The sequence below is a fragment of the Hesperophylax consimilis genome, chromosome 2 (assembly GCF_061612785.1).
Source record: "Hesperophylax consimilis isolate HC1 chromosome 2, BYU_Hcon_1.0, whole genome shotgun sequence".
NCBI lineage: Eukaryota > Metazoa > Arthropoda > Insecta > Trichoptera > Limnephilidae > Hesperophylax > Hesperophylax consimilis.
The window spans coordinates 14,782,814-14,798,219 of NC_142837.1; the positions used below are offsets into that span (position 1 = coordinate 14,782,814).

General features: G+C 33.0%; 1 protein-coding gene across 1 annotated transcript in view; it reads right to left on the bottom strand.

The window, feature by feature from the left end:
- LOC149425722 (gonadotropin-releasing hormone receptor-like) overlaps nt 1-15,406 on the bottom strand; it is a 627,687-nt gene that overhangs the window by 111,574 nt on the left and 500,707 nt on the right. Inside the window, exon 6 of the mRNA XM_089646095.1 lies at nt 196-278. Within this exon, the coding sequence (XP_089502221.1) occupies nt 196-278 (83 nt within the window). The remainder of the gene's footprint in view (nt 1-195; nt 279-15,406) is intronic.

Below are 15,406 nucleotides of genomic sequence, written 5' to 3' on the forward strand. Positions count from 1 at the left end.
ATAATAACAACAAAAAAATAAACTTAAAAAAGATTGACACATTAGCAAATGGAACTTATCTTACTATTCATTGAATGAAAAAAATACTATTGCAATTCTCTGTTAAGGCAAACATCTTATCAATCTTATTAAGGAATTGTACGACTATTATCTGGTTTAGTTGAATTCAGAACATTGAACGAAATAAGCATTTACCTTTTGTTTCCTGCTTCCGGTTTGTTTTGGTATTCGATGGATTAGGTTGCAAGTTCCAGTACTGCGAGTAGTTCCAGATCCAACTGCAACAAAATAATTATTTTATAATATAAAATAAAACACAAACACTTTGTATTTAACCACGAATTTATTATTTCATATATCGACCGGTTTCACTTTGACCAAGCTTCTTCAGGATATAATAATAACTAAATGCTAAGACAGAGTTATGGCTTATATATAAGAGTGACAGAGGGAGAAAGAACAAAATTAGAGGGAGACAAAATATTTGACATAGGTAAAATGGATAATCAATTAGTGGGAGGGAGACAACAATACAATAATCAATTACTGGGGGGGAAACATCAATACACATCATAATCCCAAGTAAATGAACAAACAACAGTTAACTGTAATCTATGAGATATTAAAAAAAGAATTTTTTGTTGTATTTTACATTAACTAAAGGACAATATTTAGATATATGATAATATTTATAATGAATCACGCTACAACACATATATACTATCATGGGTTAGGATGGATTGCGGGAAATAAGTTAAAAATAGGACTATAGGGTGTATTTTTTTGATTTGATAAGTTAATTTGATTATTAAGTAAGTATTCTGACATATTTGTATTTAAAGATTTCCTAATTTCTAAAGCTTCTAAGTTATCTAGTTTTATACCTTTACTATTTTTATGTAAGATGCGAGTTCCTGAAATTTTATTAAATGTATGATCTGTTGAGATCAAGTGATTTGCGAGCTCAGAGAAACTTTTTCCATTTAAGCAGCGTAAATGTTCTTTTACTCTAATGTTGACATTACGTGCTGTTTTTCCAATGTAGAACGCAGGACAATCGCTGCAGCTAAGTTTATAAATACCGGAGAAGCTTAACTTATCTTCTTTATCCTTAGTATTAATTAACAATTTGGCGAGGTTATTATTTGTGTAGAAAGCCGGTTTTATATCGAAAGGAAGGTTCTTAACACTTAGGTTAGAAAAGTTATTTATAAATAAAATCCTCCGCCAATGGTAATTTAGTGTATCGTTATTGTTAGCCGGGGTGCTTTTATACAGGAATTTATTTGTAGCTATTTGTTTTAGTTTCTTATTAAGTATTTTATTAACTAAATCCGGGTCATAGCCATTGTTTATCGCTATTTGCTGAATAAGAGATAATTCTTTTGAAAAATTACTGTCAGTCAATGGCACAGAAACTAATCTGTGAACCATTGAATGAAATGCCGAGTGTTTGTGGGAGATTGGATGATTGGATTTGTTGTGGATGGTTATGTCTGTGTAGGTTGGTTTGCGGTATATGTTAAAATCAAGTCTATTATTTAACAAAGTGATTGTAAGATCCAGAAAATTTAAAGAAGCATTAATACCTATTTCTAAGGTGAATTGTATTTGAGTGTGAAATGAATTTAAAAGCTGGAGGAAGGAATTTAACTGTCGATCCGTACCTGGGGCTCTATTCCTGAATCGAGGGCGCTCGTAATCGCCGTCGAAAGTACGTACGTTGGTCGTCGTTGCTATTCCCGAAATTGGTCGAAGGTACATACTTCGACGCCAAACGTCAAAAGTCATTCCACACAACATCTACTGGGTATAACCAGTAGAAACAGGGCAGCGAGTGGTAGGTTGTTGGCGTTTCTATGGAATTGGCTGTCAAAATCTAGTCTAGCTGTCAATTTTTGTTTTACCGCACGAACGTTCGGACCCGCAAAGAGGTTTATAAAGTTATACAATCCTATTACAATTTTACAATGGCTAATTTATCAGCGATGTTGGCTACAATTCACCATGTTGAGCAAGCTGAAGCGGCTGCTTTGAGACCCATTTCTGTTTTGAATAACGAATAACTGTTGTCTGTTTGACAGTCACACCATAGAAATCCCAAAAACATCAGGAACATAGACAATATTCACAGGGGTGCCAATATAATCATCTCTTCTACCAACTTCGACCGTTCGACGCTCAAGAATGCGTAAAATTGAAACATTCGAAAAAGTTAGTCGCGACGACTAGTAGTTTTTCACTCGAAGACGGCGCATACGAAAACGATTGATCGTTTAACTCCAGAATCGCGGGCCTGACCAAATGCAAAACACATCGTCTACGTATCTTTTCCATATCAGCACGTTTTTGAGGAGAGGGGATTTGCAAGAAAAAATGTTATTTTCTAGGTTATCCATAAATATATCAGCTACCAAGGGTGACGTTGGAGACCCCATCGGCAATCCCATAGTTTGTTCATAGATGATATTGTTGAATTTAAAATAATTTTCGTTTAAGCAAACATTAAACAGACGAGAGAGATCATTAGAAAAATCTTTTGGCAATTTAGAATTATTAAGTAAATTACTAATAAGAGATTTGCTTTCATTTACTGGGATGTTCGGGAACAAGTTGATAACATCAAATGATATTAGTTTACTGTTAGTAGGAATAACCAGGTCTTTCAACTCATTGATTAGGTCTAATGAGTTTCTAATAGTGTGTTTGAGGGAAAACACTTTAGAATTATTAAAGACATTAGTGACAAAGGAAGCTAATTTAAAATTTGGTGACTCACAACATGCAACAACGGGCCTAATGGGGGAATAAGGTTTATGGATTTTTAGAACTCCATATAGCTTGGGGATTTTTGGGTTTTTTGTCAAAATTTTTTTCTTTATTATATGAGTCATCTATAAAAATTGGAGTTTTACATGAATTTAAGCCATTTTTTACATTATTTAGGTATTTATTTGTTGGGTCTTGTGATAAGATCTTAAAATTATCATTATTAACGAAATCATCCATTTTTGAATGATACTCAGATTTATGCATTATAATGACAGTATTGCCTTTATCAGCTTTAGTTAAAATTAATTGGTCAGTCACTAATTTTTTGCGGATGTTTAACATGTAGCGTGTTTCTGGGTTAGATAAGGGTTTGCATTTTGGTATTAGATTTTTTAACAACTCAGCACTTTTATAGAAGAAAGGATTAGGGCGGCTATGTAGGGCGGTTTCTATGTCGACAGCAACATTTTCAACTGCATCTTTGATACTGGTTTTGGTATAATTTAGATTATATTTTAGGCCTTTTGATAAAAGGGCCATTTCTTCTGGAAGAAATTGCGTTGATGAAAGGTTCTGCACTCGATCGAAGAACTGGTAGTTTGGTGATTTGGGAATGTTTTTGTTAAGATTGGCCGCAAGACACAGGTTATTTAGTTTTTTTTTTTATAATATTACGTTTTTTAAAAACTTTTAAAGATGCAAAGTATCTGACTTTATCATCAAACACATCCCATTCCAATGGATGAAGTACATGAACTAACTCAGTGTGTAACACATGTAATTTTAGTTTAATGTTATTACGTTCTTTGTAGGCACTTTTTAAATCTTCTTTGAGCCATGCTGTTTTGGCTTGTGACGCTGAGGAATTGGAGTTCAATTTACTATTTATCCGGTTAAAGTAACTATTTAAATAATTAGGGAACAATTTTAATTTTAAACATTGTTTAAAGAAAAATATATTTATAGACGTAACTCTGCACTTAAATGTATAGTTTTTATACATTATTGCTTTATTAGCTGTACTTGCTGATATAATTTTTTCATAGGAAGCAATTACTTTGTGGTTAGACATTATATTATAAAATAAAACACAAACACTTTGTATTTAACCACGAATTTATTATTTCATATATCGACCGGTTTCACTTCGACCAAGCTTCTTCAGGATATAATAATAACTAAATGCTAAGACAGAGTTATGGCTTATATATAAGAGTGACAGAGGGAGAAAGAACAAAATTAGAGGGAGACAAAATATTTGACATAGGTAAAATGGATAATCAATTAGTGGGAGGGAGACAACAATACAATAATCAATTGCTGGGGGGGAAACATCAATACACATCATAATCCCAAGTAAATGAACAAACAACAGTTAACTGTAATCTATGAGATATTAAAAAAAGAATTTTCTGTTGTATTTTACATTAACTAAAGGACAATATTTAGATATATGATAATATTAATAATGAATCACGCTACAACACATATATACTATCATGGGTTAGGATGGATTGCGGGAAATAAGTTAAAAATAGGACTATAGGGTGTATTTTTTGATTTGATAAGTTAATTTGATTATTAAGTAAGTATTCTGACATATTTGTATTTAAAGATTTCCTAATTTCTAAAGCTTCTAAGTTATCTAGTTTTATACCTTTACTATTTTTATGTAAGATGCGAGTTCCTGAAATTTTATTAAATGTATGATCTGTTGAGATCAAGTGATTTGCGAGCTCAGAGAAACCTTTTCCATTTAAGCAGCGTAAATGTTCTTTTACTCTAATGTTGACATTACGTGCTGTTTTTCCAATGTAGAACGCAGGACAATCGCTGCAGCTAAGTTTATAAATACCGGAGAAGCTTAACTTATCTTCTTTATCCTTAGTATTAATTAACAATTTGGCGAGGTTATTATTTGTGTAGAAAGCCGGTTTTATATCGAAAGGAAGGTTCTTAACACTTAGGTTAGAAAAGTTATTTATAAATAAAATCCTACGCCAATGGTAATTTAGTGTATCGTTATTGTTAGCCGGGGTGCTTTTATACAGGAATTTATTTGTAGCTATTTGTTTTAGTTTCTTATTAAGTATTTTATTAACTAAATCCGGGTCATAGCCATTGTTTATCGCTATTTGCTGAATAAGAGATAATTCTTTTGAAAAATTACTGTCAGTCAATGGCACAGAAACTAATCTGTGAACCATTGAATGAAATGCCGAGTGTTTGTGGGAGATTGGATGATTGGATGTGTTGTGGATGGTTATGTCTGTGTAGGTTGGTTTGCTGTATATGTTAAAATCAAGTCTATTATTTAACAAAGTGATTGTAAGATCCAGAAAATTTAAAGAAGCATTAATACCTATTTCTAAGGTGAATTGTATTTGAGTGTGAAATGAATTTAAAAGCTGGAGGAAGGAATTTAATTGTCCAATCCAATCATCCAATTTCCCACAAAGAATAGTCAGAATACTTACTTAATAATCAAATTAACTTATCAAATCAAAAAAATACACCCTATAGTCCTATTTTTAACTTATTTCCCGCAATCCATCCTAACCCATGATAGTATATATGTGTTGTAGCGTGATTCATTATAAATATTATCATATATCTAAATATTGTCCTTTAGTTAATGTAAAATACAACAAAAAATTCTTTTTTTAATATCTCATAGATTACAGTTAACTATTGTTTGTTCATTTACTTGGGATTATGATGTGTATTGATGTTTCCCCCCCAGTAATTGATTATTGTATTGTTGTCTCCCTCCCACAAATTGATTATCCATTTTTCCTATGTCAAATATTTTGTCTCCCTCTAATTTTGTTCTTTCTCCCTCTGTCACTCTTATATATAAGCCATAACTCTGTCTTAGCATTTAGTTATTATTATATCCTGAAGAGGCTTGGTCGAAGTGAAACCGGTCGATATATGAAATAATAAATTCGTGGTAAAATACAAAGTGTTTGTGTTTTATTTTATAATATAATGTCTAACCACAAAGTAATTGCTTCCTATGAAAAAAAATAATAATTATTATTATTATTATTTTTTATTTATCGTCAATTATTTTGATACATACAGTTACATATACAATTATACAAAATACAAGGAGTTACAAAAAAATCCCACAAAGGCGAAGCCTGTGCGTGGGCATTATAAGGTGAAAATTAAAACAGTGGTGGTTATATTATCTATGGTTTAAATGAAAAAAGAGATAAGAATAAAGAAAAAAAATCATGTAGTACATTTGGTTATTTTAATAAAAAAAGAGTTCAAAAGAAGTTAAACTTTTTTTTTTTAATTTAGATGGTAACATATTATCATATATAAGTATCATACTCGTATAACTTATAGAAAAAATTCTCTCACTTCCAGATACTTTTTTTCCCAGCTTTTGACATTTATTTTATACGAGTTTAGGTTTTGGCATATCTTGATGGAACTCGGCAAGGAATTAAACAATTTTGGGCCAATATAGTTAATGTGTCTTTGGGCTAGCCTAGTTTTGCAGTGAGGCACTGTGTACATGCATATGTTGTGTCTCTGGCTAGAACGATTTGGATTTTTACAGAAATTATAAGGACGAGTGTATACAAATTTAAGACATTGGACACAGTAGATCTGCCTTAGTTCCATAATGTCAGTTTCTTTAAACAATTTATCGGTGGGATATGTCTTGGTCTTCTGGTGCATTATCTTAATGATAGACTTCTGAATAATTTCTAGAGGATTCACATGGTTATTGAATGTTCCTCCCCAGGCGATTATTCCGTAGGAAATGGATGAAAGTACCATTGCATCATAAACGAGCCTCATAGTTCTTATGTTAACGATATTGCTCAATTATTTAAATGTTTTGTATTAATCGTTAAAAAACGTACTTGTATTCTTCATGATACTGTCATGTCTAATATTGAGTTGTATGCATATTTTGTAGACATACTCATACAAAGACGAAAGGAAAAATATAGAACGAGACATGGCAACGGCAATGACGACAAAAACTAAATATTTTCTTGTAATAAAACTTCCATTTAGAAATCATTGGACGTTCATGAAACCACTACAAACACGAATGAATTGCCTTCGATGTTCATTCAAGTAATTTAAGTTTTTTTATTCATTGTGAGTTATTTACTTTGGTAGCTCTGTGGTCAGTTTTTTGATCGTATTTCGAAAAGCATTTTGTTGGAGCATCGCGATGTTTATTTTTCTTAATTCAGTTGGAAATATTTACTTTATTAATTACGTTATTCAATATTATAAGTAACTTCAAAATCATACTGTTTGAGATTTTATGAACGACCTTATTATATTATTACAGCATTTAAAGAATAACTGTGATAACTACCAGTACACGGGCATGCGCCTAGTCTGGCGTTGGTAAATATTTAATATATATATATATATATAACCATAGCAAACAATTAAATTATATTGAATAAAGAAAATTATTAAACAAAACTCCAAAATTCTTAAACTAATAATAGTAATAATATTAAATTTCAAAAAAATATTTTTAAAGCTGTCGGTGGCAATGTTCTTCGGTCTGCCAAAGTGTCAAAGTTTGCTATTTTTATCTAAAATATTTATAGAAAATTGAATTATTTTGTACTCATAAATACGAAACGATGATGGGCTGCTTCTTGTACATGAAAATAGTAGGAGGGTCATACTAGTAAAAGCGTTTCCCAGGGTTCTGTATTAGGTCCACTGTTGAACATTATTTATAAAATGATACTGTTTACGTTTTAAAACAATTTGCCATTCAATTATTTACTGATAATACATTTTAATACACAGAGAGCAAAAATGTACATGATGGCATTGAGAAAAATTAAAATTGACTTAAATTTCGTAACCAAAACAAACTTAAATTGAATGCTATGAAAACAATGTTTCTGATTGTCGATAGCCAAGGTGGAAATGAGCAGGCGATAACAAAAATTGATAACATAAATATAGAAAAGGTTAGCAGTACAAAATGTTTTGGTGAATTAATATTAGATTATAATTAAAATTTGGCAAGCATTTAGAATACATAACTGATACAATTGCTAAACACAACGCACTTTGTATTCTATTATATTGTTACTCCGCATTTAAATCATTTTTCTAGTGTTTTTTCCCTATTCAAGAAGCTCAAAATAGTAAAAGGACATGTTATGAATCATCAGATCAAGCAGATTAATTTTTGTTATTAAATTCATTCAAATATGATTACAATTAAACAACACATAATATATAACACGATAACTATAATATTACAAGCTTAAGAAAAACATGCTCCTGCAAACTAATAATGTGTGCAATGAAAATGTTTATATTTATCCTACGAGAAGTTGCTGAGATATTAGGTTATAACATAGTTAATTTTATAAGAAAAACCTACTCTTTTATTTTTACTTATTTATTTATTTTATTAATACAAGACTTAGAGGGTACATATGGTTATTGTGATATTTCACCCTCCATGCTAGGGCTGACCCTGTGTTATGGAGGGTGAATTTGACAGTTCTTGAGAGAATAACATTAATTAAACAAGTAAGTATAAATAGAAGATCTACAATCGTAATGGTTATTAAATGCAACGAGAGTATGGGATTTATTTGTTTGATTATCTACTATGTAGATAATTATAATGGTGGAATGGATTACATGTATAATCAGAGTTACGCAAGTAAGGAACGTAAGCGTTGGTGTTGAGGGTAAGTGGTGTACATATGACTTGTTGTGGTTATGAGCACTGATGTGTGAGGGGTTAGTTTCACTTGAGGTTATAGCTATGATGTTTTTGTATTTATGGATGAACCTGGTAAAATGATATGAATTATTTGAGTAAGTGGTCCCATAGGTGTTTAAAGATGATAATGGTAGTGACAATTTTTTACAGTATCCATACATAGTTCTGTCATAACAGAGTTCAATGACATTTTTATTGGTGTACGTGGTGACTTTCTGGTACTTAGGGTCAAATTCAATAGTATATAAATAATATTTTGGTATTGCAGGGTAGTAAGCAATGTTGTACATAAAGACTGTTGTAATAGAAATATATAATCATTCAGTAATATTTAGAGTTATGTGTTTCGAGATGTAGATTCGATTTATTTCCTGCGAGAATCCAAGATCTACTGTGTTAAGCTTGTTAAGATTGCCAATTTTGTTAGTCGATTTTATATATGATTTACTCTTGTCTAAAAAGGTGTCTCGTGCTTGGGTGTTATTGAATGTCGCTATAATGGATCTCGTGGTTTTTTCGGATGTTTTTTGTCCCAGCCTGCAGATTTTTATGATTTCTGTGTTCAGAGGAGAAGAGGTGTTATTGTGGTTAATAATTTTTGATATTTTTTTCATTAATTCCATGTTGTTTTCAGCACTCATTCATCAAGGAACGCAACTTCTGGATATACTAACTAAAATATTACAACCAGTCGGTTCTTTAATACCTGCTGACAATCATCCCGCGTCACGTAATGTTATCATCTCCTCACGCAGCGTTGGTAATAATAAAAGTGAGATGAGTGAAATATTGTGGTTCCAGAGAGCAAGAAGTATTATTTGCGGGAAGGCATGATACCTACATAATATTTTCTGTTTAATCTAGTAATTTTGGTTCATTTTTTGAATGATAGATTATGTGTCTAAAGGTTTTGTAGGTATACAAAATATACAAAAACTAGAAGGCCTTCGTTTAAAATTAAAGATGGAGGATATTAATATAAAATATTTTGGGTACGCTGCTGACAATGGAAGGGTTGGCAAAGTTTTTGGTCGGCCTTTTGAGTTGAAGGGCTGTAAATCAATTAATGGGTAGTCGAGGGAGCTGTCAAAAAAGTTTTTATTTCAAATTTTAATTTAAATCCCGGCGTGCGCAAGTAAATTTTATTTTATTCATTTGTTCATTTATTCATTTAAAATAATATAAAGTATACTTAGGCCAGTGCAATTAGCGATTCGCGATCGAAGTAATTCCGGTAGTCCCAATTTTTTTATATGTTATATAATCTGATCCCCTGATGTAAAATCTAATTTTCCGACCTTGGCGCACCTGTGCTCGCGCCGCCATTTTGAAAAAACTGGCCGAAATCGGGCCAAAATCTAGTTTTTCCCAAATATCTCATTTCCAATGCAAATTTCGGCTAAAATATCTTAACAAGTATAATAGAACATAAAATAACCTACAACTTTGGTTAACAAAAATTTCTTCTATCTCTAATAAGTACCGAGGTAGAAAGTCGTAAAGGTGCGTATATTTTTGAAAAAACAAGTTTTTTGCGCGACTAGGTTTGGTTTTTTATAAATACCTCGTTTCCAGTACAATTTTGTGAAAAATTTATTGATAATAATTTTGTAGAAAATAAAATTTCGTTAAAGAAATAGGTATATAATTTATATTTTTTTATCTCTATTACGTATCCAAACTCTAATCCACCAAAACCAGGCCAAAAATTGAAACTGAGGTTAGGTGTTTTAAACTTGGCATTCCTTGATTTTATTTTTCTTTAACAATTATTGTTCTAAGAACATATACGTTGACAACAATCGTCATGCCTGTGTCAGACCTAGCTATAAATATAGTAGATAGACTATTTCAGCATATCGGTCGCCATACATTCCCAATGGGAAGACCACTAAAATAGGCCAAGTCACTACATTTGTGCTCGCAGCTTGGTTTGACATGCCTATCAACGTAATCACAACATACATTTAAGATTATTAATACAATTAAGATGATAAGGTACATAAAAAAGATAAAAAATTGGTATTTTCGTAAAATTAACATTTATTGACATTCTTTTCTTTATTAGTTAAGTTGTCAGCATAACAAAAAATAAAATTAATGGTAGATCAGTTTAGACAGAAGTACGAGCCCTTGACTATAGTTTCTTACTTCTGGCCCTGAATAGCTTCTTCATTTGTCTTATCACCCAAATTTGTGGCGACTGGGTCATCATATTCCTGTCATCGTCATCAACGAAGGCTTCTACAGCATTCTCGCAGGAGTTGCCATTGCAATGAATGCAGAGTAGGGAACATTTCAAACCCGACTTTCTGCAGGTGCACTTTCCAGCGCAACCTTTTTTACATTGACTTGATATGAAGTTCAGCAAGGCCTGAGGTGCAGCTTCCTTCAACATTGTTACTGGAGTAAGTAACCCAACAGCATCCTTTTTCCACCCCCATTCAGTCGGATCTTTATCGTGATCAAGCCAAGTCTGCACTTGCAAGTATGTTCTTGAAGCGTGTTGCTGGACTGCATCTTTGGTGGGTGGTAGCCTGGATAAATTGAATTTGTTCTTTTTTACTCCTTTGACGAAAATGATGTACCTTAAATTTTCCAAATTTGATTTCTCGTTGCCGCCATACAAAAGTGCAAATAGTTGTTCGGCAGCCAAAGTGATTGTTTCTGTCTTTGCTTTTGGGTCTTGAAATACACGAACAAGTTCATTCACTGAGTGGTTCTTGAGAAGAATATTACAAAATTTGTGTTTGCCTTTACCGAACGGAGCTCCAGTTGTATCGCTACCACTTATGGCATGAAGTAATAAAATGTTTTCAACTATTTCGATGTGTTTAAAACATTTTTTCGAGTACAACGCGTTAGAACTTTTTGGTAATATACGTTGAGAGGTGAGAGAGCTGTGAGGAGTACCAGCAGATCAATATCCTGACCAACGATTATGACTACATCATGTTGAGATGACAACGAATTTGCTGTGTTCACTAAGAGAACGTCAGCATGCTCTTCAGCTTGTACTGTCGTTATGTAGGATCGTGCAAATGAGGTTCTGAGTAGGGAAATAAAACGAGACTTGTTCTTCTCGTTTCCCAGAAACTTTTCCTGTGGTACTTGTGGGTGCATGCTTTCAAAAACAAAACTTCAGCAGAAGTTGTAACTCTGGCACGCCGTGCTCTTTCCACCCCTTTAGTGCTTTTCTTTTCCATAGAATCTGGGTATCCATAGTGATTATGCACATATCTGACATATTGCTGGAAAATTACTGAAAAAGGATGAGCACGAGCCCCATACAACTTTGTGCAGTAAATATCCTCCATCAATTACCTGTATTTTACTGCTTCCCAGTTCTGTATTATTTGGTAGAGGGTTTAATGATAAATAAAATATAGACTTCGTTCTTTTGCGCATGCCTTCTTCTGAGAAAAGAGACAATGGTACAGGAGAGAGTTCATATTGAAAATATTATTTAAGTTCACTTTCAGACTTTTTGGCAATACACATACGATGGAATAGCATTAATGGATCTATTGACATAGTCACACCCTGATTTTTGACACTGCTGGTCACCGCCGCAAGAGAAAATATTGCATCATACGTTTTAAGTGTAGGTTTCCAAAGTTCTTGTTGATAACTTTAGACGTAGCTAATTTCCCCATCTTTTCAGCCATGTGACAAGTGACAATCACGTTTGTTTTAGGAAATGGTTCATGGCAAGCAAACCAATCAATGAGAGTTTGAACGTCTCGATCATCCCTCTTAATTCTTGCAGGCCTCATCTCTGCATGTTGCTCTGACGTTCCCGATTCAATCCCACAAAATGACTCGATACCCTCACAAATGTTATGCAGATAAACGAATCCAGCAGTCCAACGAAGGATGGAACTGTCTGTGATTCCCCGTCCTTGGGTCAAACCTCCAGATGTTTTCATCGATCTCATCAGAGTTTGTTCGATGGTCATGTCAGACCAAATCCCTGACCAAAATTTATGAGACCGTCGGATCGTAAAGTAGCCCTCTTTTGTAAATCTTTCATACTCGATTGCACTGAATCATTTCGAACTGAACGCTGCTGTGACACTGACGCTGTCAAGCTCCGCTCCAGGCTCAAGACGTGATACGCGGCAACTGAAGGGAACCGGAGTGGAGGAGTAGAAGGGTGGGGGGTAGCCCTCCCCATACCGAAGTGCCCTCTAGTAAATTTATAGATGTTTGTATTTAAAAATGCAAAAAAAATCTAATAACGTGATAATAAACCGTGATAGATTTTCTGTGCGTACCTAGGTACTTGGATTTGTTTATTCTTTATATCGGTAAAAAACTATATGAACATAAAAACGGCACAGCTTTTTTTGAAATTTTATGTTCTAAATAATTGATATCAATAAAATTTTCATGAAATTCCACTGGAAACGAGGTATTTATAAAAAAACAAACTTAGTCGCGCAAAAAACTTGTTTTTTCAAAAATATACGCACCTTTACGACTTTCTACCTCGGTACCTATTAGAGATAGAAGAAATTTTTGTTAACCAAAGTTGTAGGTTATTTTATGTTCTATTATACTTGTTAAGATACTTTAGCCTAAATTTGCATTGAAAATGAGATATTTGGGAAAAACTAGATTTTGGCCCGATTTCGGGCAGTTTTTTCAAAATGGCGGCGCGAGCACAGGTGCGCCAAGGTCGGAAAATCAGATTTTACATCAGGGGATCAGTTTATATAACATATAAAAAAATTGGGACTACCGGAATTACTTCGATCGCGACCCCCTTTTTGGCGCTAATTGCACTGGCCTAACTATTGAGGCACGTTTCAGAGTGGAAGATACTCTCAGTATCACTCTGGTGTAGTACCACCATTCAGAATTGAAACATTGCTTGAAATGACTTTTAGCCGTTTTCGGTGATCAATTCTGAATAGGCATGTTCTCCTCCACCTTCCTTATATTATGCACTAATTATTACTTACCTGTTTGTATTAATTTTAATATTCATTTATTGGTAAAGGTAAGAGACAAACAGCTTATACATAAAATATAAATATAAATATATACATGTTTAATACAGTCAAGCCAAAAAGGTCTCCTATATTAAAATTGATTGGAGATGGAGTTTTATTGCATAAAAAAAATATTTATATTTATTTTAGGTGAGGAGCTGGGGAATAGGAATTTAGGATGAGGATAGGAGATGCTCTGGATACATTCCATACTATTGTATTAATTTTCGATCGTACGAGTTACTTCTAATCGATATTTGTGAAGTGTATTGCTAAAAATGTCTAGGTTTTGAAATTTAGTATTATATTGGGCACATGTACGTGGAATTAGTGAATTTTTTCTAAAGTTAGTTCTATATGTAGGTAAATGAAACAAATGGGATAGCCGTGTTGATCTTGTTGGAATATGAATATTTATTAAATTGGTTAGCTCTGGTGAGTCGAGGACATTGTTAAGAATTTTAAATAATAAGATTTGGTCAAAAATCAAACGTCGTGTATGAAGTGAGTTGAAGTTGTGGTAATTAATAGAATCGGCGTAATTTGAGAAATGTAAGTTTTGTTTATAATTAATATGTTTAAAAATTTTATTTTGAATTCTTTTTTGATTCTTTCAATGTGAGCTTGGTAAAAAGGAGTCCAGATCGGTGTGCAATGTTCTAGGTGGGGACGGATGAACGCTGTGTAAAAGAAATATAGAGTCTTAAGGTTGCGGAAAGGTTTCGTTAAACGTATTATAAATACTAGCATTTTGGTGGCTTTATTGATGATTGCATCAGTGTGTTGAATGAAGTTGAATTTCACATCCAGTACTACCCCAAGGTCTCTGATAGATTCTACTTCTTTGATATGTGTCCCGTTTAATGTATAATCAAAGGAAATTTTATTTTTGTTACGTGTAAATGATAATTTATTGCACTTTGAGGTATTTACTACAAGTTTATTTGATTCACAGTAGTTAAAAAGACGATTGAGATCGTTATGAATAATGGTTATTGTTTGTTAATAATTATTCATACACTGAAAAAAATGAGTTAGCTAAAGTGTTAAGCTAATTGAAGTTGTGTAACCATCGCTTAAACTTCAGCTACAGTACCTAAACTACTTTATGTGCAGATACCGTCGTTGTTTAGTAAAATGTGCTTGAGCTACTACAACTAAACTTTAATAATAGCTTACTAATAGCTTACTTACCTAAACAAAATAATCGGTTTGGTTAATTAACCTAAAGTAATTTACTAAACCTATTTCACTTTAGTAACTTAAGTTTATGTGTTACTTCCCAAAGTATTTAGCTAAATTTAACTAAACATCTAGTTTGGTTAAATTTTTTGTTCAAATAGCCAAACTGATGTTGGAATATCTAAATTTGATATTTTTACATAACAATTAGTTGCATTGCACAAACTTGAGCAAATTGCAACAAAACTTTAGTTGAAACACCCAAACTAGCACACATCGACCTTTTCGCCGTCTAGCCGCGATGACGCAGTTTTCAGTTCTTAGTACGCACCGCATGTGACGCCATCTTGACATCTTGACAGTTCAGATTTTTGGGTGTTTTGTGTTGTTGTTCTTTTAAAATGTATGAAGATAAAGTGGATAAAGTTATCAAGCCGTGTTGTGTGGAGGGCTGTAGTGACACACAGTAAACACGGAGTATATGAGGGTAAATGGGCCTGGTGAATTGATATAATCGAATACGTATCCTACCCTATGATGGCAAGATATGCGTTAGTTTGCGGCTGCCATTTCTCCATTAAAAACAAAAAGCCCAATGGATCGCTGTTCTGCACTGCCACTTTAAATCTACCCGGCATGAAGTTATCCAGATTTAAGACAGTATCGCACCCGTTATGACGAAAATACAGGTGTGAATATCCCTTTG